The following is a 16,635-nucleotide window of genomic DNA, read 5'->3' as shown; positions in this document are numbered from 1 at the left end:
TCAGTTTTGAGAGCTTTCAGGTGCTGGCTTTGATGCTTGGCAATGTAGTGATGACAAGACAGGTTCCAAATTTTTGCTGCAATATCTTCAACATACTCTTCTGTTGAAAGCTGCTTTGTTTCTAAAGTATCCCTGTCGGTATGAATCCATTGTTTGTACTCAATCAGTTCTTCAGGGTCATTATCTTCAAAATATGTTGCAATAACTGCTTCTACACCTTCTGGACCAGGGCAGTTTTCACAACGGTGAAGCATACAATCCTTGTTTTCCAAGCTGCAAACAGCTTTGCTAAGAATTTCCTTGTAGTCTTCATTGATTGATGCACCAGTGAGCATAAGCTTGACATTTTGGTGTATTGTACAGACACAAACTGAGTGCATTCCAGCAGAGCCAACTGTAACACACCATTTTGGTCTAAGCTCGCAAAACTTTGAGAAGCCAATTTCTGGTCCATTTTGCTTCTGATAAGACACGTACATTTCCTTCAAATTGCAAAGCAACAACCGCTTTTGCTTGTACACCTTTGTTCCTGAAATTCTCACAGGCACACAGTCTTTCTTCCCTGGACAAAGTCTGCTGAATTCGTCATCTTGAAAAAAGTCATGTACTTTCTGGACAACTTCATCTGAAAGCTTCCTTCCTTGCCGATTTGCTGGAAAAGCTAGAACACCTTGCTCATTCTTCAGTTTTCTCGCTTGCTTTACCATTCTTTCTGATACATTAAATGCTGTTGTCGTATCTTTAATTGTCCAGCTTCTTGGAACCAAGGTCAATATTTGAACTTTTGTCCTACGATTTGACACTTTACATTTTTCTTTCAACTCTTCTATAAGATTATCAAGATCTGCACAATTATTGCATGGGCGACTTTTACTTGAACTTGGCTGTTCATCGTAATTGATTCCTACAGCAGCAGCAATTTGATTCCCAATTAAACTTTGTGCATCCAAGATCTTTCTTTTTGCATAGCTTTGCTTATCTCTTTTACTTAGTTGTCTTCTTTTCAATGGTGAAGCACCAATAAATGATAAACTTTTGTTGATGGCTGGTTCAGTTTCATCCGTTGTGAAATCTTGTTCAGATTGGGTTGATAGTGATGATGAATCTTCTAGCTTTTGGTTCAGTGCCGACATGCAGCGAGGGCAAAGCTTCTGACCAGGTTTTATATCAATCACTTCTTTTTTCTTTAACAGGCAAAGTTTGGCAGCTGTTTCATTATCAAGCAGTCTAAGTCCAGCTTTTACATTGTGATTCCTCTTCTTGAATGGATTGCAACATTTCTTTTGCATCGCTTGATATTCATGTAGGAAGAGGGCTTCATGGTGGAAGCAAATGATGGAATTTTCGTCAAGTTTGGCTTCTGAACGCGAAACAAGCAATTTCTGGTCACATTCTGTGAAATCACTAAACGCTTTGAATCCAGTCTTCTTAGCATAGAAGATAACATGGCACTTCGATGCAGCAGCATCTTTTCCAATTGAACAGGGGGCCAACGATTCTTCTTCTTCATTAACTTCTGACATCTCTCACTGGCCAATCACTGAATAAAACACGAATGAAATATCCAATTATATCAGTAATTCTAAGCGACTATTAAGATTCAAATTCCTAGAAATGAAGAAAAATTAGTGCATCGCGCATACAAAATATAACAACTTTGATGTGAGTTAATGAGTACTTAATGGTCGCGTTGCAAAAAAAACAAATGTCAGTCTTGTAGAGCAAGAGTTTCTCTTTTAGGTGATACTATTCACAAGCAGATTCAGGCCAACTATTTTTTAGTAATTGGCTTGAAACTTTGGTAAATTTTACCGTTTGTGCTGACACTGCCTAATTTGAAGAGATACTGCAGGGCGACCATATGGCCTGGATCATTGCAAATCCGGCTGCATTATGTCTAGCACAAGCATGAAGCTTGGCCAAAAGTTCAAGTCCATATCTTCAACTGCAAGGAAATCATTGCAGTCTTAATATTGGTCAAAATTTGTCGCGTTGTGTCACGACAAATTTTGAAGTATACTTTGAGTCGAGTTATTTGACCGGGGTTTGCATGAGTAATGTTATACATAATTTCGTTGGAATCAGCAAAAAAAACTGTACAGGGTCGCATCTTACTAACCATTCTTATGAATTAGTTTCGATTTTATTAGACTCCAAATATGACATTTTTTTTATGTTGCATGCACACGGACTAAGTACACTTCAGACAAGGGGGTCTAGATCAGCAGCTATTGCAGCTAGAGGCCTGAAATCTTGGGAAACTTACTTCAACACTTGACTAAAGCTACAGTTAAAATTTGACGAAAATTGGAGACCATGATGGTGGGAACTTTTTTCAGTTTTAGACCACTTGGTGTGGAATGACCCAATATTAAAATATTCCCATTGCTTTTATGATCACACATCTTATAGTGCAGTGCCATTAAATAGTATATAAAATAATGAGTGGCAATACAGTTCCCAGAGAGGTAGGTCTACAAAAGATGTAATTAACCAACCTGTAAAACATGTTCATTCATCAATATGAATGTATACTGTATGCTGTTGGAATAATGGCGGGTATTTATGGACCCTTCAACAACCAATATGTAGAGGCCTTCACTTTTATCCCATTTGTAAGAGGCTGAATGTCACCAGTTACTACAATGTTGTCTGAAGCACATTGTCACTTGATGTCACTGCTTCTAAAAGAATTACAAAGAAATGATCCTAGCACACTGTTTGTGGGCCAGTATCCTGAAATGAACATGCTTGTGATAGAAGATTGAGTTGGAGAAGGCAAGAGCAATATCAGCAATACAATACCTAACTAAAAAAGAAGTAAAAATTCTCCGAGTGGGGAAGTCACAAGCCAAAGAATTGCACAGTGATTCTGAGGAGAGGTCTGAAGATTACGAGACAAGGATGGAGAAATGTGTTGTAGAAATTATCAGAATGCAAGTAGATACACTTGAAAACAAACGAGGAATGTGTACACAAAATATTGGAGAATGCGGATAGGATTCAGGTCATTGGCAAGAAACTGAAAAACAGCCAAAAATGCAGTCACAGCTGAAATGTATAACAAACGGAACAACTACTCTACTGTTACCAGTCACTGTTTATTTATCTCCAAGATGCGTTCCAAAGGTTTAAACCTCCATCATCAGGCGGATTTACAATTGTACATGACATACGTGTGTGTTGTGTTACAATTTTGGGGAACTTGTGACACTATGTTCAGTGGTCACAGGTTCCTTTCACTGCCGTAGCACATCAAATGTAAACTGTCATATTTTGTAAACAAAAAATCTTTGTTTACAAACTATTACAATTTATGTGTGATGGAGATAAAGAAACACTGACTGGTAACAGTAAACTTGTTTCATTTGATATCAGTAAAAGTCACAGTAAAGCCTAGTCTAAAATATTTGCATTTAAAATGAAATGGACAATACAAAATGAAATGTCAGTGAACTTAAACCCAAGCGAAAGAAAAAGGCGTCCCAACACTCCAAAGTCTGTGACTTCACAATACCAAGTATCTGATCTGAACTGAATCAGTTGAGGTTTTAAGCAGGCAATAACACAAATGGAGGAAATATTGCAAGAACTACCATTTGTACAGAAGTAGGACAACTTGTGACAACAAACATTCTGGAAGACAATATCTCAGGCCAGGAGGTATGAAGCAAACCCAATGGTTTTCATAAAATATTTCCAGTGTGTACTGCCACAAAACTGGAGAGAAAATAAAAGATCAGATTTGTTAGAGATTATACGCAACAAGATTCCACTTTATGGGCAACAGGAGCTGACACATGTCAAACTAATTTGAGCATGCATTCCTATCGAAATATAGATCATATGACATGCATGAGAAAATGCAAAAAAGTTTTCAAATCAAAACCATACAACAGGGAAGGCATGCTTTGTAGATATATTGAAAGGTAACGTCCTGGCAGATTAAAACTGTGTGCCGGACCAAGACTCGAACTCGGGACCTTTGCCTTTCGCGGGCAAGTGCTCTACCAACTGAGCTACCCAAGCACGACGCGCGCCCCGTCCTCACAGCTTTACTTCTGCCAGTACCTCATCTCCTACCTTCCAAACTTCACAGAAGCTCTCCTGCATACCTTGCAGAACTAGCACTCCTGAAGAAAAGGATATTGCGGAGACATGGCTTAGCCGCAGCCTGGGGGATGTTTCCAGAAAGATATTTCCACTCTGCAGCGGAGTGTGCGCTAATATGAAACTTCCTGGCTGATTAAAACTGTGTTCCGGACTGAGACTCGAACTTGAGATCTTTGCCTTTCGCGGGCAAGTGCTCTATCAACTGAGCTACCCAAGCACGACTCACGACCTGTCCTCACAGATTTAATTCCGCCAGCACCTTGTCTCCTACTTTCAAAACTTCACAGATGCTCTCCTGCATGCAGGATACAGATACAAGAATCTCAAACAAATTATTGCATTTTCAACTGGGATGATGGTCTCTATATCTTGAATAGTGCAGTTTAGAGGTTGTTTACATTAGAGGAGGGCAGAATATAGTTAACAGATGCACTGAAAAGTTCACCAGAAATATCTATCACAGACAAGCAAATGCTGACATTGGATTTTGTTGATGAGGGATGGAAAATACCATATATATATTTTGGATGTGTGCAAAAAAGTCAGTCAGGTGAAAGATGCATGTACTGATTGGTTTCGGGTGAAGCATCAGCTAAACTATGAGTTGAACAGCAAGCTCAATGTGCATCACTTTATAAGACAAAGCTTGAAACAATTGAATAACTAGCATGCACACCTAAGCATATTGAGAATAAATATATTTTCGAAAACTGGTACTTCCATAACATGTGGAGAAGTACCGATACAGAACGTCTTAAAAGCTTGTTTACAATGCTAGAACATGAAGGCAAGTTATAAATGCAAGAATGTATGTCTACAACCTATTTTATGGGCTACTCACTACACAAATTAATGTAATAGAAAACAAGGATCAAAACAGATGGATGAAACCTTTTCTAAAACGTAACTGTGCTTAACTACCACTCAAAGAAAGGGAAAGAATAGCTGTCACCAGTCTAACAAAACAAGTGCAGGAAGAGACGTATTTAGAGGGAAAAATGTCACGCAACTACAATAATGATGTAATAGTTGGAGATCAAATTATTTTACACACTCAAAGAAAGTCAAATAAGCTTTTATGAAGATGGGAAATGTACACAAGACTGTATAGGATTACTTGTGGACCGCATGCTTGAGAGTTTTTGCTATGTTATGGGTCATTCCGTGTCAAACGTCCCAGCTCCATCTTCAATTTTGATTATATTTGTACAATATGTACATGAGGGCCCAGCATAAACTTATGCAAAGTTTCAGGTTCACCTGTAACTTGGTTGACGTGCTGCAGCCCCTTTCATGAAGACCACTTTTACAAAGACCAGAAATCTTCAAGTTTGGCATTCCACTGTTCCTAATGTAAAAGAGCTAGACTCTTGCTTCTGGGTATAGTGGTACAACTTTTTGTGCTCTACACACAAATGATGGAAGCAGAGTTCAGAAAGCAATGCATTTGGCATAATCTCAGTTCAAAGTGGGCAAACAAATCATGTCGCGTGCAATGCGTCCCATACTTTAATGAGGCATAAGTAGCGGAGAAAGAGCACTATGGATCTGGTCTTTTGCCAATTACTGTCTGAGTGTTTAGTATATCACAAATTTGGGTCTGGCTTATGTGTATATTTACTGTGCTACTATCCTGTAAATTTGCTAAAAAACATGAATGCATCAAAATATACCCATGTTCAAAGCCATGGGTCTCAAAGTGGTCACCTACCACATTACATTCATTAACACCATTCAACATTTCATTCTATTAGAAAAACTTATTTTCATTTTGGTGTCTCTTTGGGTAAGGTGCAAAAATTGCACCTAAACTTTTGAATTTTTTTGTAATTCAAGAAAAATCCTTTCATTGGTCCATCTGGTAGCCCCATCGCCAATGGGCCACACCCCATAGCCATGCAAGGTCAGCCATAGTTTTTTTTTTTTTTTTTTTACTTCAGGTTCCCAGCCTGAATGTGGGTATCTAGCAGATTCCCAGGCTTCGTTTGGGTCTCTTTGTGGTTTCCAAGCCATAATGCAGAATTCTTTAGCTGTTAGATGCTTTAAATTTGTTGCAGATGTCCAAAACTATTGCTTCTGGCAAACTGTATTGCCACCCCATCATTGAAGCAGCTGGAACTGGTATGACTGCAATTATCTGTTGTTGTGGAATCCAGCATATGTCTCTTTTAGCTAGCCAGTGAAATGATTGAGCAGCTCTACGAGGATGCATGAAATTAATCAAGGTGTTTTTTCCTTCACGTGAATGTTCACAGATATTTCCTATCCACCATTTTCCATCATAAACGCAAGCGACATACTGGCCAGGCTGCAGTTCAGTAATGGCAACATGTTTAGTAGCAGCTTTAGCATATCAGTTAACATTTGCTATAAAGGACATTGTATCATTTGATACTCTATGATCTAAAGTCGCTTTTCATCAATTGGCACAAAATGGTGATAGTTTCTTGTACTAAAGACAGTATCCATCCTCAAAACATTTTTCTTGATCAATTTTTGCTTCTTCAATAATTTATTTTGTAATATAGATAAATTCAGTGCCATGCCTCTTTTTTTTATCAGTTGGTGTTAAGATTTGGTTGTCATATGGATGCTGAAGGATAGCTCTTGCTGCTAAACGCTTAACTGTGCCCCCAATTCTGTCACATGGTGATTTCCCATGGCTCGTTCTGAAAAAATTCCATTATGCAGTAATGCCAAAATCTTTACGATGGCAAAGATTTAGGAAGCTCTTAAAATTTTTGTACTGTGCAGCAGAACCGTCACTAAAATAATGAATATGCTTAATTTCTTTAAAAATGCACTTTAGGGATTTGATGAAGTATGTTTAAAACATGTGCACTGCAACTGTGTCATGTCGAAGGCTATCACTGATTATGCAGTAGCTGACACTTTTTAGGTCTTCATTATCTTTGTAATAAATGACAAATGGATGTATTGTAGCTTGACTAGTTTCCCAATGGAATCCTTGAACTGCGTTTTGGACAATAAAGGGGTAATTTTCAGCAAAATCCATTAATATAATCAACTCTCTTGGCTTGAGACCTTCTTTAGTGAACTGCAATTGCTTGCTCTAGTGCTTTGCAATCTTGTGGTGAGTAGAAAGGGCCAAAAGTTTTGTAACTAATAGTTCTATGAATTCGTCAACTTTCATTTCTCTAGTTTGAAGTGCATCTCTGCCAGTATTAGTCCACTGTTTGAAGTGAATTGTATCCTCGGGATCAATATCTGCAAAAGCGCTTTCCAAATATTTCTTTAGAGCTTCTGTTCCTGAATATACTTCACAGCGATGAATCATGCAATCCTTCATTTCCAAATTACAGATAATTTTTCTCATTCATATTTTGAAATACATTAACTTGATCTTGTTTTTCCATTTTAGCAACAACTTGATATGCTTCAGGCACTAATATCAAATTGTTGAGTCCTAAATAAAGAAAAGAAATAAAATTAATAAGCAATTATCTTAACAAAAATTATGTAGCAGTCTCTAGTACAGTTAAATGGTTAAATTTAGCAAGGAATCTGTCACAAACAGGTTTAAAATCACCAAATAAATACCAAAATGAATATTTAAACACTGCAGACATAATCAACAAAACTTCAAATTGAAGCCGCAATTTTTTCGCCTTACCCAAAGTGACACCAAAATGAAAATAAGTTTTTCAGTAGAATGAAATGTGCTCTGTTGAATGGTGTTAATGAATGTAATGTGGTAAGTGTCCATCTTGAGACACATGATTTTGAACACAGGTATATTTTGATACATTCATGTTTTTTAGCAAATTTACAGAATAGTAGCACAGTAAATAAACACACAAGCCAGGCCCAAATTTGTGATATATTAAACACTCAGACAGACAGTAATTGGCAAAAGACCAGGTCCATAGCGCACTTTCTCCACTACTTATGCCTCGTTAAAGTATGGGACGCATTGCTCGTGACATGATTTGTTGCCCACTTTGAACTGAGATTATGCCAAATGCATTGCTTTCTGAACTCTGCTTCCATCATTTGTGTGTAGAGCACAAAAAGTTGTACCACTATACCCAGAAGCAAGAGTCTAGCTCTTTCACATTAGAAACAGTGGAATGCCAAACTTGAATATTTTTTCACGACTTTTTGGTCTTGGTAAAAGTGGTCTTCACAGAAGTGGTTCTAGCATCTCAACCAAGTTACGGGTGAGCCTGAAACTGTGCATAAGTTCATGTAGGGGCCTAAGGTACATCATGTACAAAATTCATCAAAACTGAAGATGGTTGAACTGGAAGCCCTAGGACACTTCATGTGGAAAGGCCCTTATCCAACTTTAGGATGTATTGAGGAACTTATCCAGATCTGAAATGTTCTTACGGCAAACAAAAACAGTGGGTAAACAATGTTATTCTCGCATATATTATAAATTGTTGATGATCATTTCTTGAAATGTGTTACTATTGTGCGACAGACTTATTAATATATCTGAACAGACAGTCGGCTATGATTACATAGTTAACATGTCTGACTGGGATTTTAGTTCAGGGGTTGCTTAGGCAAAATATGTGTTGCGTTTAGGAGAACAAATGAGAGATCTTTTAGTTGTTTATGCATAGTACTAGTGTCTGTCTTGGAAGGGTTTAGCAAATACTTGTAACAATCCAATGGTTGCTTTTATCAATGACTGAGATAGACTGGAAGTAGGCTTATTTTCTGTCTGCCGGTCACTGTTTATATCAAAATGAGCAGTTTCAAGCAATATTCTCATTTACTGATCATAAGTCATAGCTACAGAGTAACCTGTTCTAATGGAACTGTCAGTTCATAGCCAAATGACTGAAATCTTTTCTAAAATGTGCAACTTTCTCCTCCAAATGCCAAAATATTTGCTGCCTCCCCTAGGTAGGGACGAATGACCATCACAATAAAATAAGGAAAATCAGAACTTGTACAACCTTCCACACATACGTTCTGCTTTAATTGGACTCCACAGTATTTGCCAATTTTCACAATCAGAGGTTGCCCTGAAGACTATAAAGATGATACTTAGTTATAACAGCGATATTCTGATCTGAATAATCCTCAGCTTATTTGTTTGTCATCATTCAGTAACTGCGTCTGAACACTTCTTCTATATGCAACAAGTACTTTTTCACTGCATACAATTATGATCAGGGGGGAATATATGGCACTGAGAAAAAGAGCTTCCACCATGACATCATAAACTCCTATAGCCTTGGATTTTTGCAGTCAAATATTATTTAGAGAGATTTAATACACGTAATTTTGTGAAGAATGAAGTTACTATGTTCTGACAATTTGAAAAAAAGACTGCACTCATCATAGCTATAGTGTTTCTACCCTTCAGATAGTATGCATTAACAGTTTTAAATCTCCCCACTATGTTTCATTATCAGATTTGTTTGTCTGCCTGTAAAGGAGGGATGACATGATAAGGTTTGGAAAATTAATACAGACTTAAGCAATCAATACATAACCATTAGGAGACTTAAGGACCCAACACTGCTTATGAGCAAATATATACTTACAGGGGTTTCTGGACGGTGGTGGTACAGGCATTACTACTGGACACCCATTTAGGTGAGCAATGGTTCCTTGTGGCAAGTCATGAGCATATGAAATGGCTCTGGATGAATGGTAAGCATCTACGGAATAACATTTGTTTAGTGCACTTAGTAAGCAAAACATTTACAGAAATTTCACATACAACAAACAACAGAAATACCATTGGGAAAAAAAGTTTTGCACCACTCTCAAGACCTGTTTAACTTTTTCATTTGAGAACATTTTTCTAATTTTTTTTACCATGAGAAATTACTATCTACGCCACACGAAAAAGTTACTAAAGTTAGAATGCATTCTCAGTGCAGTTTACAGGTGTGATCTGTGTGTCTACTCATGAACATGACAATACGGCTTTTGCACACTGTACATTCTATCAAAGGCCTCAAAGCATTATTTCAAGATTGTGCCATGTATGCGTTGTCACTCTACAGTAAGGCAGATTGTCAGCACCAGAAGCTGGCTACCAAACTGGAATGCAAGATGATAAATCAGTCTAATATTCAACTGCTACTGTGAGACACAAAACAATGAAAATCTGTCTCGAAATGGTCAACCATGCCAGTAACACTAGACGATGACCACTATTTACAAACCGTGGCCCATAAGCACTCTCCGGAGAATGGAACAGAACTGCATGCTGCTGTTTTTGGAGGCAACTAGGAGGGTTGTGATGACACAAGAGTGTACACAACCATCCCACACAATTTAGACTTGAGGCATCCATTATCAAACAACACCAGAAACAATCTATCCACATTGTGTATTACGCATACATAAGTTGAAAAAAAGCAAGCGAACACCGAAAATGGAACCAAGTCAATGGCATCAGGTTCTCTACACCAACAAGTGCAGAATTTATGTGATGCTTGATGACTGTCATGAAAAGTGTACATGCCTCAGGGGCCAGTCAAATTTCTGGCTGATATCATACGAGAGCGATTCAAATATACATGATAATTACTTTTGTACATTTATGATTAATCATTTACACAACTGAAGCCTTCAGTTTATCTCTACACAGCCTCCTGCATGCTCTACAGACTTTTTTCAGTGATTTGAAAGCTTGAACATGCCTGGTTAATAAAAAGTTTGAAACCACGTCATCAACCAATTTTGCTCATGTTCATCGATGTCTTCATTGTTTTAAAATCGTTACCTTTCAAGTGATTTTTCAAGGATGTGAGCAAAAAATAGTCGGGTGGAGAACAAATATAGACTATAGGGATGGTGGTCGAGGGTCTCCCAGTGCCGGTCCTCCAATTTGTCCCTTGTCAAATTCACAGTGTGAGGCGTAGCATTGTCACGGAGAGGACTGACATCTCTGATGCAATTCCTCATCTTTGTTTCAGTAGGAGGCATTTTCTGAGGTTAACAACTAGCAGCAGTAAGCTGCATTCACCATGTGTCATTTGTGAAGATAGTCAATCAGTTACACTCCTCTGCAGTCAAAAAACATAGTTGCAAGAACTTTTCCTGTTAAGAGGTGGGTTTTCGCTTTCACGGGGCAGGCTTTATTCTTTCTTCGCAACTCCTTACTCGTCTTTTTGGATTCTGGAGTGTAATGCTGGACCCATGTCTCTCCATATGTGACGAAGTGCCTCGAAAAAGTCTCCCCTTCTTGCAAAAATTGATTCAGAAGTGCCTCACATATCTCCAACCTGACCTGCCTTTACTGTTCCATTTACAACTTCTGAACCGATTGCACATTAATTTTTTTAATGCCAAGCTACTCACTGATGCTGATACCCGCTTCTGCTGCCATTTCTTCAACTGTGCACTAGCGAGCACCTTCAATAATCTCTCGAACAGCACAGATGATGCTATTTGTGAGACTTAACCATGAGCATCGAACATGACCTTCATTTTCAACACTTTCTCGACCACCCTTAAATTGTCTGACCCAAATAAACAGTGCAGCATCCTCAAATCGAGCCATCAAACAAGTCAAAATGTCCAAGGATTTAACACCTTCATGGGCCAAAAACATTATCATAAAACATTGCACAGCAGGCAAAGGAACCTTTTGTTCACTCATGGCTGTACCGTTTTCAGAATAGAGTACAACACAAACAAGTTGGCTCCCCTTCCTTGACACACCACACTTCAACACGCGCCCCCCCCCCCCCCCCCACACACACACACACACACACTCCTCACTCCTCTCTCTCTCTCCCCCCACCATACTGCTCGGAAGAGCTTGTACTATACACGGGTGTAATTACCATTTATATTCAAATCCTTTTTATTATGAATGTCAGAAGCTGCTCACTGCCACCAAATGTACTTACAGGTCAGTGGAGTACAAGATCCTTCAATTTACTGGTCAGTTCTACAGTAAAATTTTCAGCAAAGAGTTCATCTTTCTTCAGACAATAATTAAAAAGGAGATAGAGCCTGTCTTGTGAACAACTTCCTCCAGGAGACAGCTACCAACAAAACAAAGGCCTGTGATACCTGACAAACTCAACTGAGCATCCTTGGTGCAAGTAGAAACTTGCAGTGAGTTGTTGTATGAACCCTCGTCACACACTGGATGATTTCATTATAATTGCAATCAAGGAGAGGGATAGGCTTGGGCAGCAACATCTTAACTACCTTAATAACAATATGCCAAGGAAGATCTAAGCATGTGGAGCAACGTGGAAATGAATTTACTCAGCAGTAAATTTTGATTTTACAGATGTCTACTTTCAAACAGATTGACTTTGTTATGGTTAAGGTTTTATTTTTAATTCACAGTTTCTTAAGGTTCATTACAGCATCCCATGCTCCCCTTGGTTCTATGCCCACACAAGTTTGCTGAAAGGCAAGTGGTGCAAAACTTTTTTGGAGAAGTTTATGTACTGAATACTTTTCATGCATTAAAAATTATGCGAGTTATTAACCATCAAATATGAAATAGGAGCTTAACAGTGGCGATCACTCAAATAATATCAGAGATACTTACTTGTACTAAATGCCACATCTAATTTGGCAATGATTCCTATTAAAAAGACAGAATATTGTTCATAGCTGTTCATGCATTTAAACAAGGAGCCTAAAAACCTGAATAAAACCGTTACTTAATAGGCCAATACAGATACACACACGAAAAAAAGCAGGAAACAAGAAAAGAAAGAAAGAAGTTTACGCAAAGCTCTAGTAGTTGATAAAATTCCAACATTTGACAACATAGAGGAAAGGGTTGGATGAAATGAAACTATTCATGTATAGTCACAGAAATTTGCACGAAAGGTTTGGAGGAACACGGCAGGGCAGCACCATACAAAACAACAATTAAAGTTAAAAATTAACAATAGCCGAAATTTGAAAACCTGTCAAGTTAGAAATGATTAGGAATGAAGTTGGGAAAATATAAATTGGAGCAATGGTATACTAAAAGTGGAAGCACAGATAAAACAAAAATAGGTAAAAACGAATACACAATATAGAAAATGAAATTGATGGAGGAGAAACAGCCAATGATGGCAAAAACACTACAGGTACAGATGAAGTAGGTAAATGTAAGGACTAACACATCGTATGATCCATTTTGTCTTTAGTGTAATTCTTTTTTTATTTTTCACTAATAGCAATAAAATTCACATTTCTGTTTTCAGCAAGTCAGTGTCACTGACATACTCTATTTGACACAACCTGTGAGGCACCCAGAAGACATGATCGGATGTCAATGTAATGTTGTACATGTACACACCATTTGTGGGTGTTGTTGTTGTGGTCTTCAGTCCTGAGACTGGTTTGATGCAGCTCTCCATGCTACTCTATCCTGTGCAAGCTTCTTCATCTCCCAGTACCTACTGCAACCTACATCCTTCTGAATCTGCTTAGTGTATTCATCTCTTGGTCTCCCTCTACGATTTTTACCCTCCACGCTGCCCTCCAATGCTAAATTTGTGATCCCTTGAGGCCTCAAAACATGTCCTACCAACCGATCCCTTCTTCTAGTCAAGTTGTGCCACAAACTTCTCTTCTCCCCAATCCTATTCAATACCTCCTTATTAGTTACGTGATCTACCCACCTTATCTTCAGCATTCTTCTGTAGCACCACATTTCGAAAGCTTCTATTCTCTTCTTGTCCAAACTGGTTATCGTCCATGTTTCACTTCCATACATGGCTACACTCCATACAAATACTTTCAGAAACGACTTCCTGACACTTAAATCTATACTCGATGTTAACAAATTTCTCTTCTTCAGAAACGATTTCCTTGCCATTGCCAGTCTACATTTTATATCCTCTCTACTTCGACCATCATCAGTTATTTTACTCCCTAAATAGCAAAACTCCTTTACTACTTTAAGTGTCTCATTTCCTAATCTAATCCCCTCAGCATCACCCGATTTAATTTGACTACATTCCATTATCCTCGTTTTGCTTTTGTTGATGTTCATCTTATATCCTCCTTTCAAGACACTGTCCATTCTGTTCAACTGCTCTTCCAAGTCCTTTGCTGTCTCTGACAGAATTACAATGTCATCGGCGAACCTCAAAGTTTTTACTTCTTCTCCATGAATTTTAATACCTACTCAGAATTTTTCTTTTGTTTCCTTTACTGCTTGCTCAATATACAGATTGAATAACATCGGGGAGAGGCTACAACCCTGTCTCACTCCTTTCCCAACCACTGCTTCCCTTTCATGCCCCTCGACTCTTATAACTGCCATCTGGTTTCTGTACAAATTGTAAATAGCCTTTCGCCCTCTGTATTTTACCCCTGCCACCTTCAGAATTTGAAAGAGAGTATTCCAGTTAACGTTGTCAAAAGCTTTCTCTAAGTCTACAAATGCTAGAAACGTAGGTTTGCCTTTTCTTAATCTTTCTTCTAAGATAAGTCGTAAGGTTAGTATTGCCTCACGTGTTCCAACATTTCTACGGAATCCAAACTGATCTTCCCCGAGGTTCACTTCTACCAGTTTTTCCATTCGTCTGTAAAGAATTCGCGTTAGTATTTTGCAGCTGTGACTTATTAAACTGATAGTTCGGTAATTTTCACATCTGTCAACACCTGCTTTCTTTGGGATTGGAATTATTATATTCTTCTTGAAGTCTGTGGGTATTTTGCCTGTCTCATACATCTTGCTCACCAGATGGTAGAGTTTTGTCATGACTGGCTCTCCCAAGGCCATCAGTAGTTCTAATGGAATGTTGTCTACTCCCGGAGCCTTGTTTCGACTCAGATCTTTCAGTGCTCTGTCAAACTCTTCACGCAGTATCTTATCTCCCATTTCATCTTCATCTACATCCTCTTCCATTTCCATAATATTGTCCTCAAGTACATCACCCTTGTATTATTTGTGGGTACATAAATTATAACAGAGCTACTGTTCTGAATAACAGGTGGAATGCCCACCAGAGTGCAAAAGTGTTGTTCATGTTTACTGTTGTTACAAGGCTTGGTTGGGTAAAGAGCATCAACAGCATCAGATGTTGAGTGAGCACTATGAAGGACACGAAGTTATCCCATACTCATTTTAGACAAAATTATCTGCCCCTGACAGTTTTGAAAGGGGCCTCAAGGTATGCCTCAATTTTGGCTGACTGGTCGAATAGTACAATGTACAGCTTTGCGGGGCAGTGAACCAATGCTGAATTTCACGGGAAAGACAGGACAGGCATACTAATCATCAAGGTTCAGGTCAGCCACATCTGACCACCACCATGTGAGAACAAGTAACGAACTCTCTGCAACATTCTACATCATCCTACACCACTGATCAGTTATTAGTAACAACTGGACTAGGGAATTACCATGCCATGTTCCAGGATGCCACTAGCACACCACCAATTGATGTGCTTGAAGTGGTGCTGTAAGCAGAAACAATGGACAGCTGGTGAATGGCATCGCTTTGCATTCAGCACTGAACAACAGTGCTGCAATACCCCAGATGATCACCATTGGCAAGTATAGTGGCGAACTGGGATGAGGTCCCATTCTTCCAATGTTTTGGAAAAACATAGCGATGTTACTCCTGGCGTCATGGTGTAAAGAGACATCGGGTATAACTTCAGGTCTCAGTTGATAGTGATTGGGGAACAGAGTGCATTGTGGATATCCTGCATCCTCATGTGTTGCCTCTTGTGTGACACTATTGTGGTGCCATCTTCAACAGGACAATGTTCATTAACACATGGCATTTAACCCTATAAACTGTGTGTGTGATGTTGAGGTACTCCTGTGGCCACCAAGATCGCCATATCTGTTCCTCATAGAACACGTGTGGGACCAGCTCAGAAATCAACTTTGTCTTAGTGCCATTATTATCCAGGATATAAAGAGTCAGTTACAATAGTTGAAGGTCATCTTACCTGAGGAGTGGATCCGATGGCTTTATGACACTCTTCCTAACATAATCAGTGCATGCCTAACCAGTATGATGTTGCTGCTCCTCTGACCTGTAAATGAACTCACACTGCCATGTTCTCTGTAAATGGGACTTGATTTTGTAAACTGCAAGTTTCATTTTGTTTATCCCTCCCTTCTGGATGGTTTAAGTTTTTGTCAGGGAGGGGGGCAGGCCATTTAATGTGAATATTCATTAAGAATACCATCCACAATTACAGAAAATAGTTCCATATATATGAAAAAAAAAGTTTATCAGATGGGAAAAAGGGAGGGAACAACAGAGCCAGGAGTAACATTCAGCTGGGCTGGTATCCTGTTCCACTACAGACAAGATTTTGTCCTACAGCAACAGTAAGAAGATGTCTTCTGCCAGAGAACATCTACATCTACATGACTACTCTGGAATTCACACTTACCATCTTCGCAGATATTTCATCAAACCACTTTCAGGCTATTTCTCAACTTCCATTCCAGAATTGTAAATGGGAAAAATTAATAGCTAAAACTTTCCATGCGAACTCTGATTTCTCATATTATTACTACAATGGCCATTTCTCCCCAGGTACGTAGGTGGGAGTCAGCCGAATATTTTTTCCCATTTGGAATATAATGTTG

General features: G+C 38.7%; 1 protein-coding gene across 3 annotated transcripts in view; it reads right to left on the bottom strand.

The window, feature by feature from the left end:
* LOC124774886 (gamma-tubulin complex component 3-like) overlaps nt 1-16,635 on the bottom strand; it is a 290,049-nt gene that overhangs the window by 216,601 nt on the left and 56,813 nt on the right. For 2 of the 3 annotated variants that reach the window (XM_047249538.1, XM_047249539.1), the window contains exon 5: nt 9,639-9,755. The exons of the other annotated variant lie outside the window; for it this stretch is intronic. In XM_047249538.1, coding sequence (XP_047105494.1) covers nt 9,639-9,755 — 117 coding nt within the window. The remainder of the gene's footprint in view (nt 1-9,638; nt 9,756-16,635) is intronic. 3 annotated transcript variants of the gene reach the window in all.

The sequence above is a fragment of the Schistocerca piceifrons genome, chromosome 2 (genome assembly GCF_021461385.2).
Source record: "Schistocerca piceifrons isolate TAMUIC-IGC-003096 chromosome 2, iqSchPice1.1, whole genome shotgun sequence".
Taxonomy (NCBI): domain Eukaryota; kingdom Metazoa; phylum Arthropoda; class Insecta; order Orthoptera; family Acrididae; genus Schistocerca; species Schistocerca piceifrons.
This window is presented reverse-complemented; position numbering and strand designations above follow the sequence as displayed.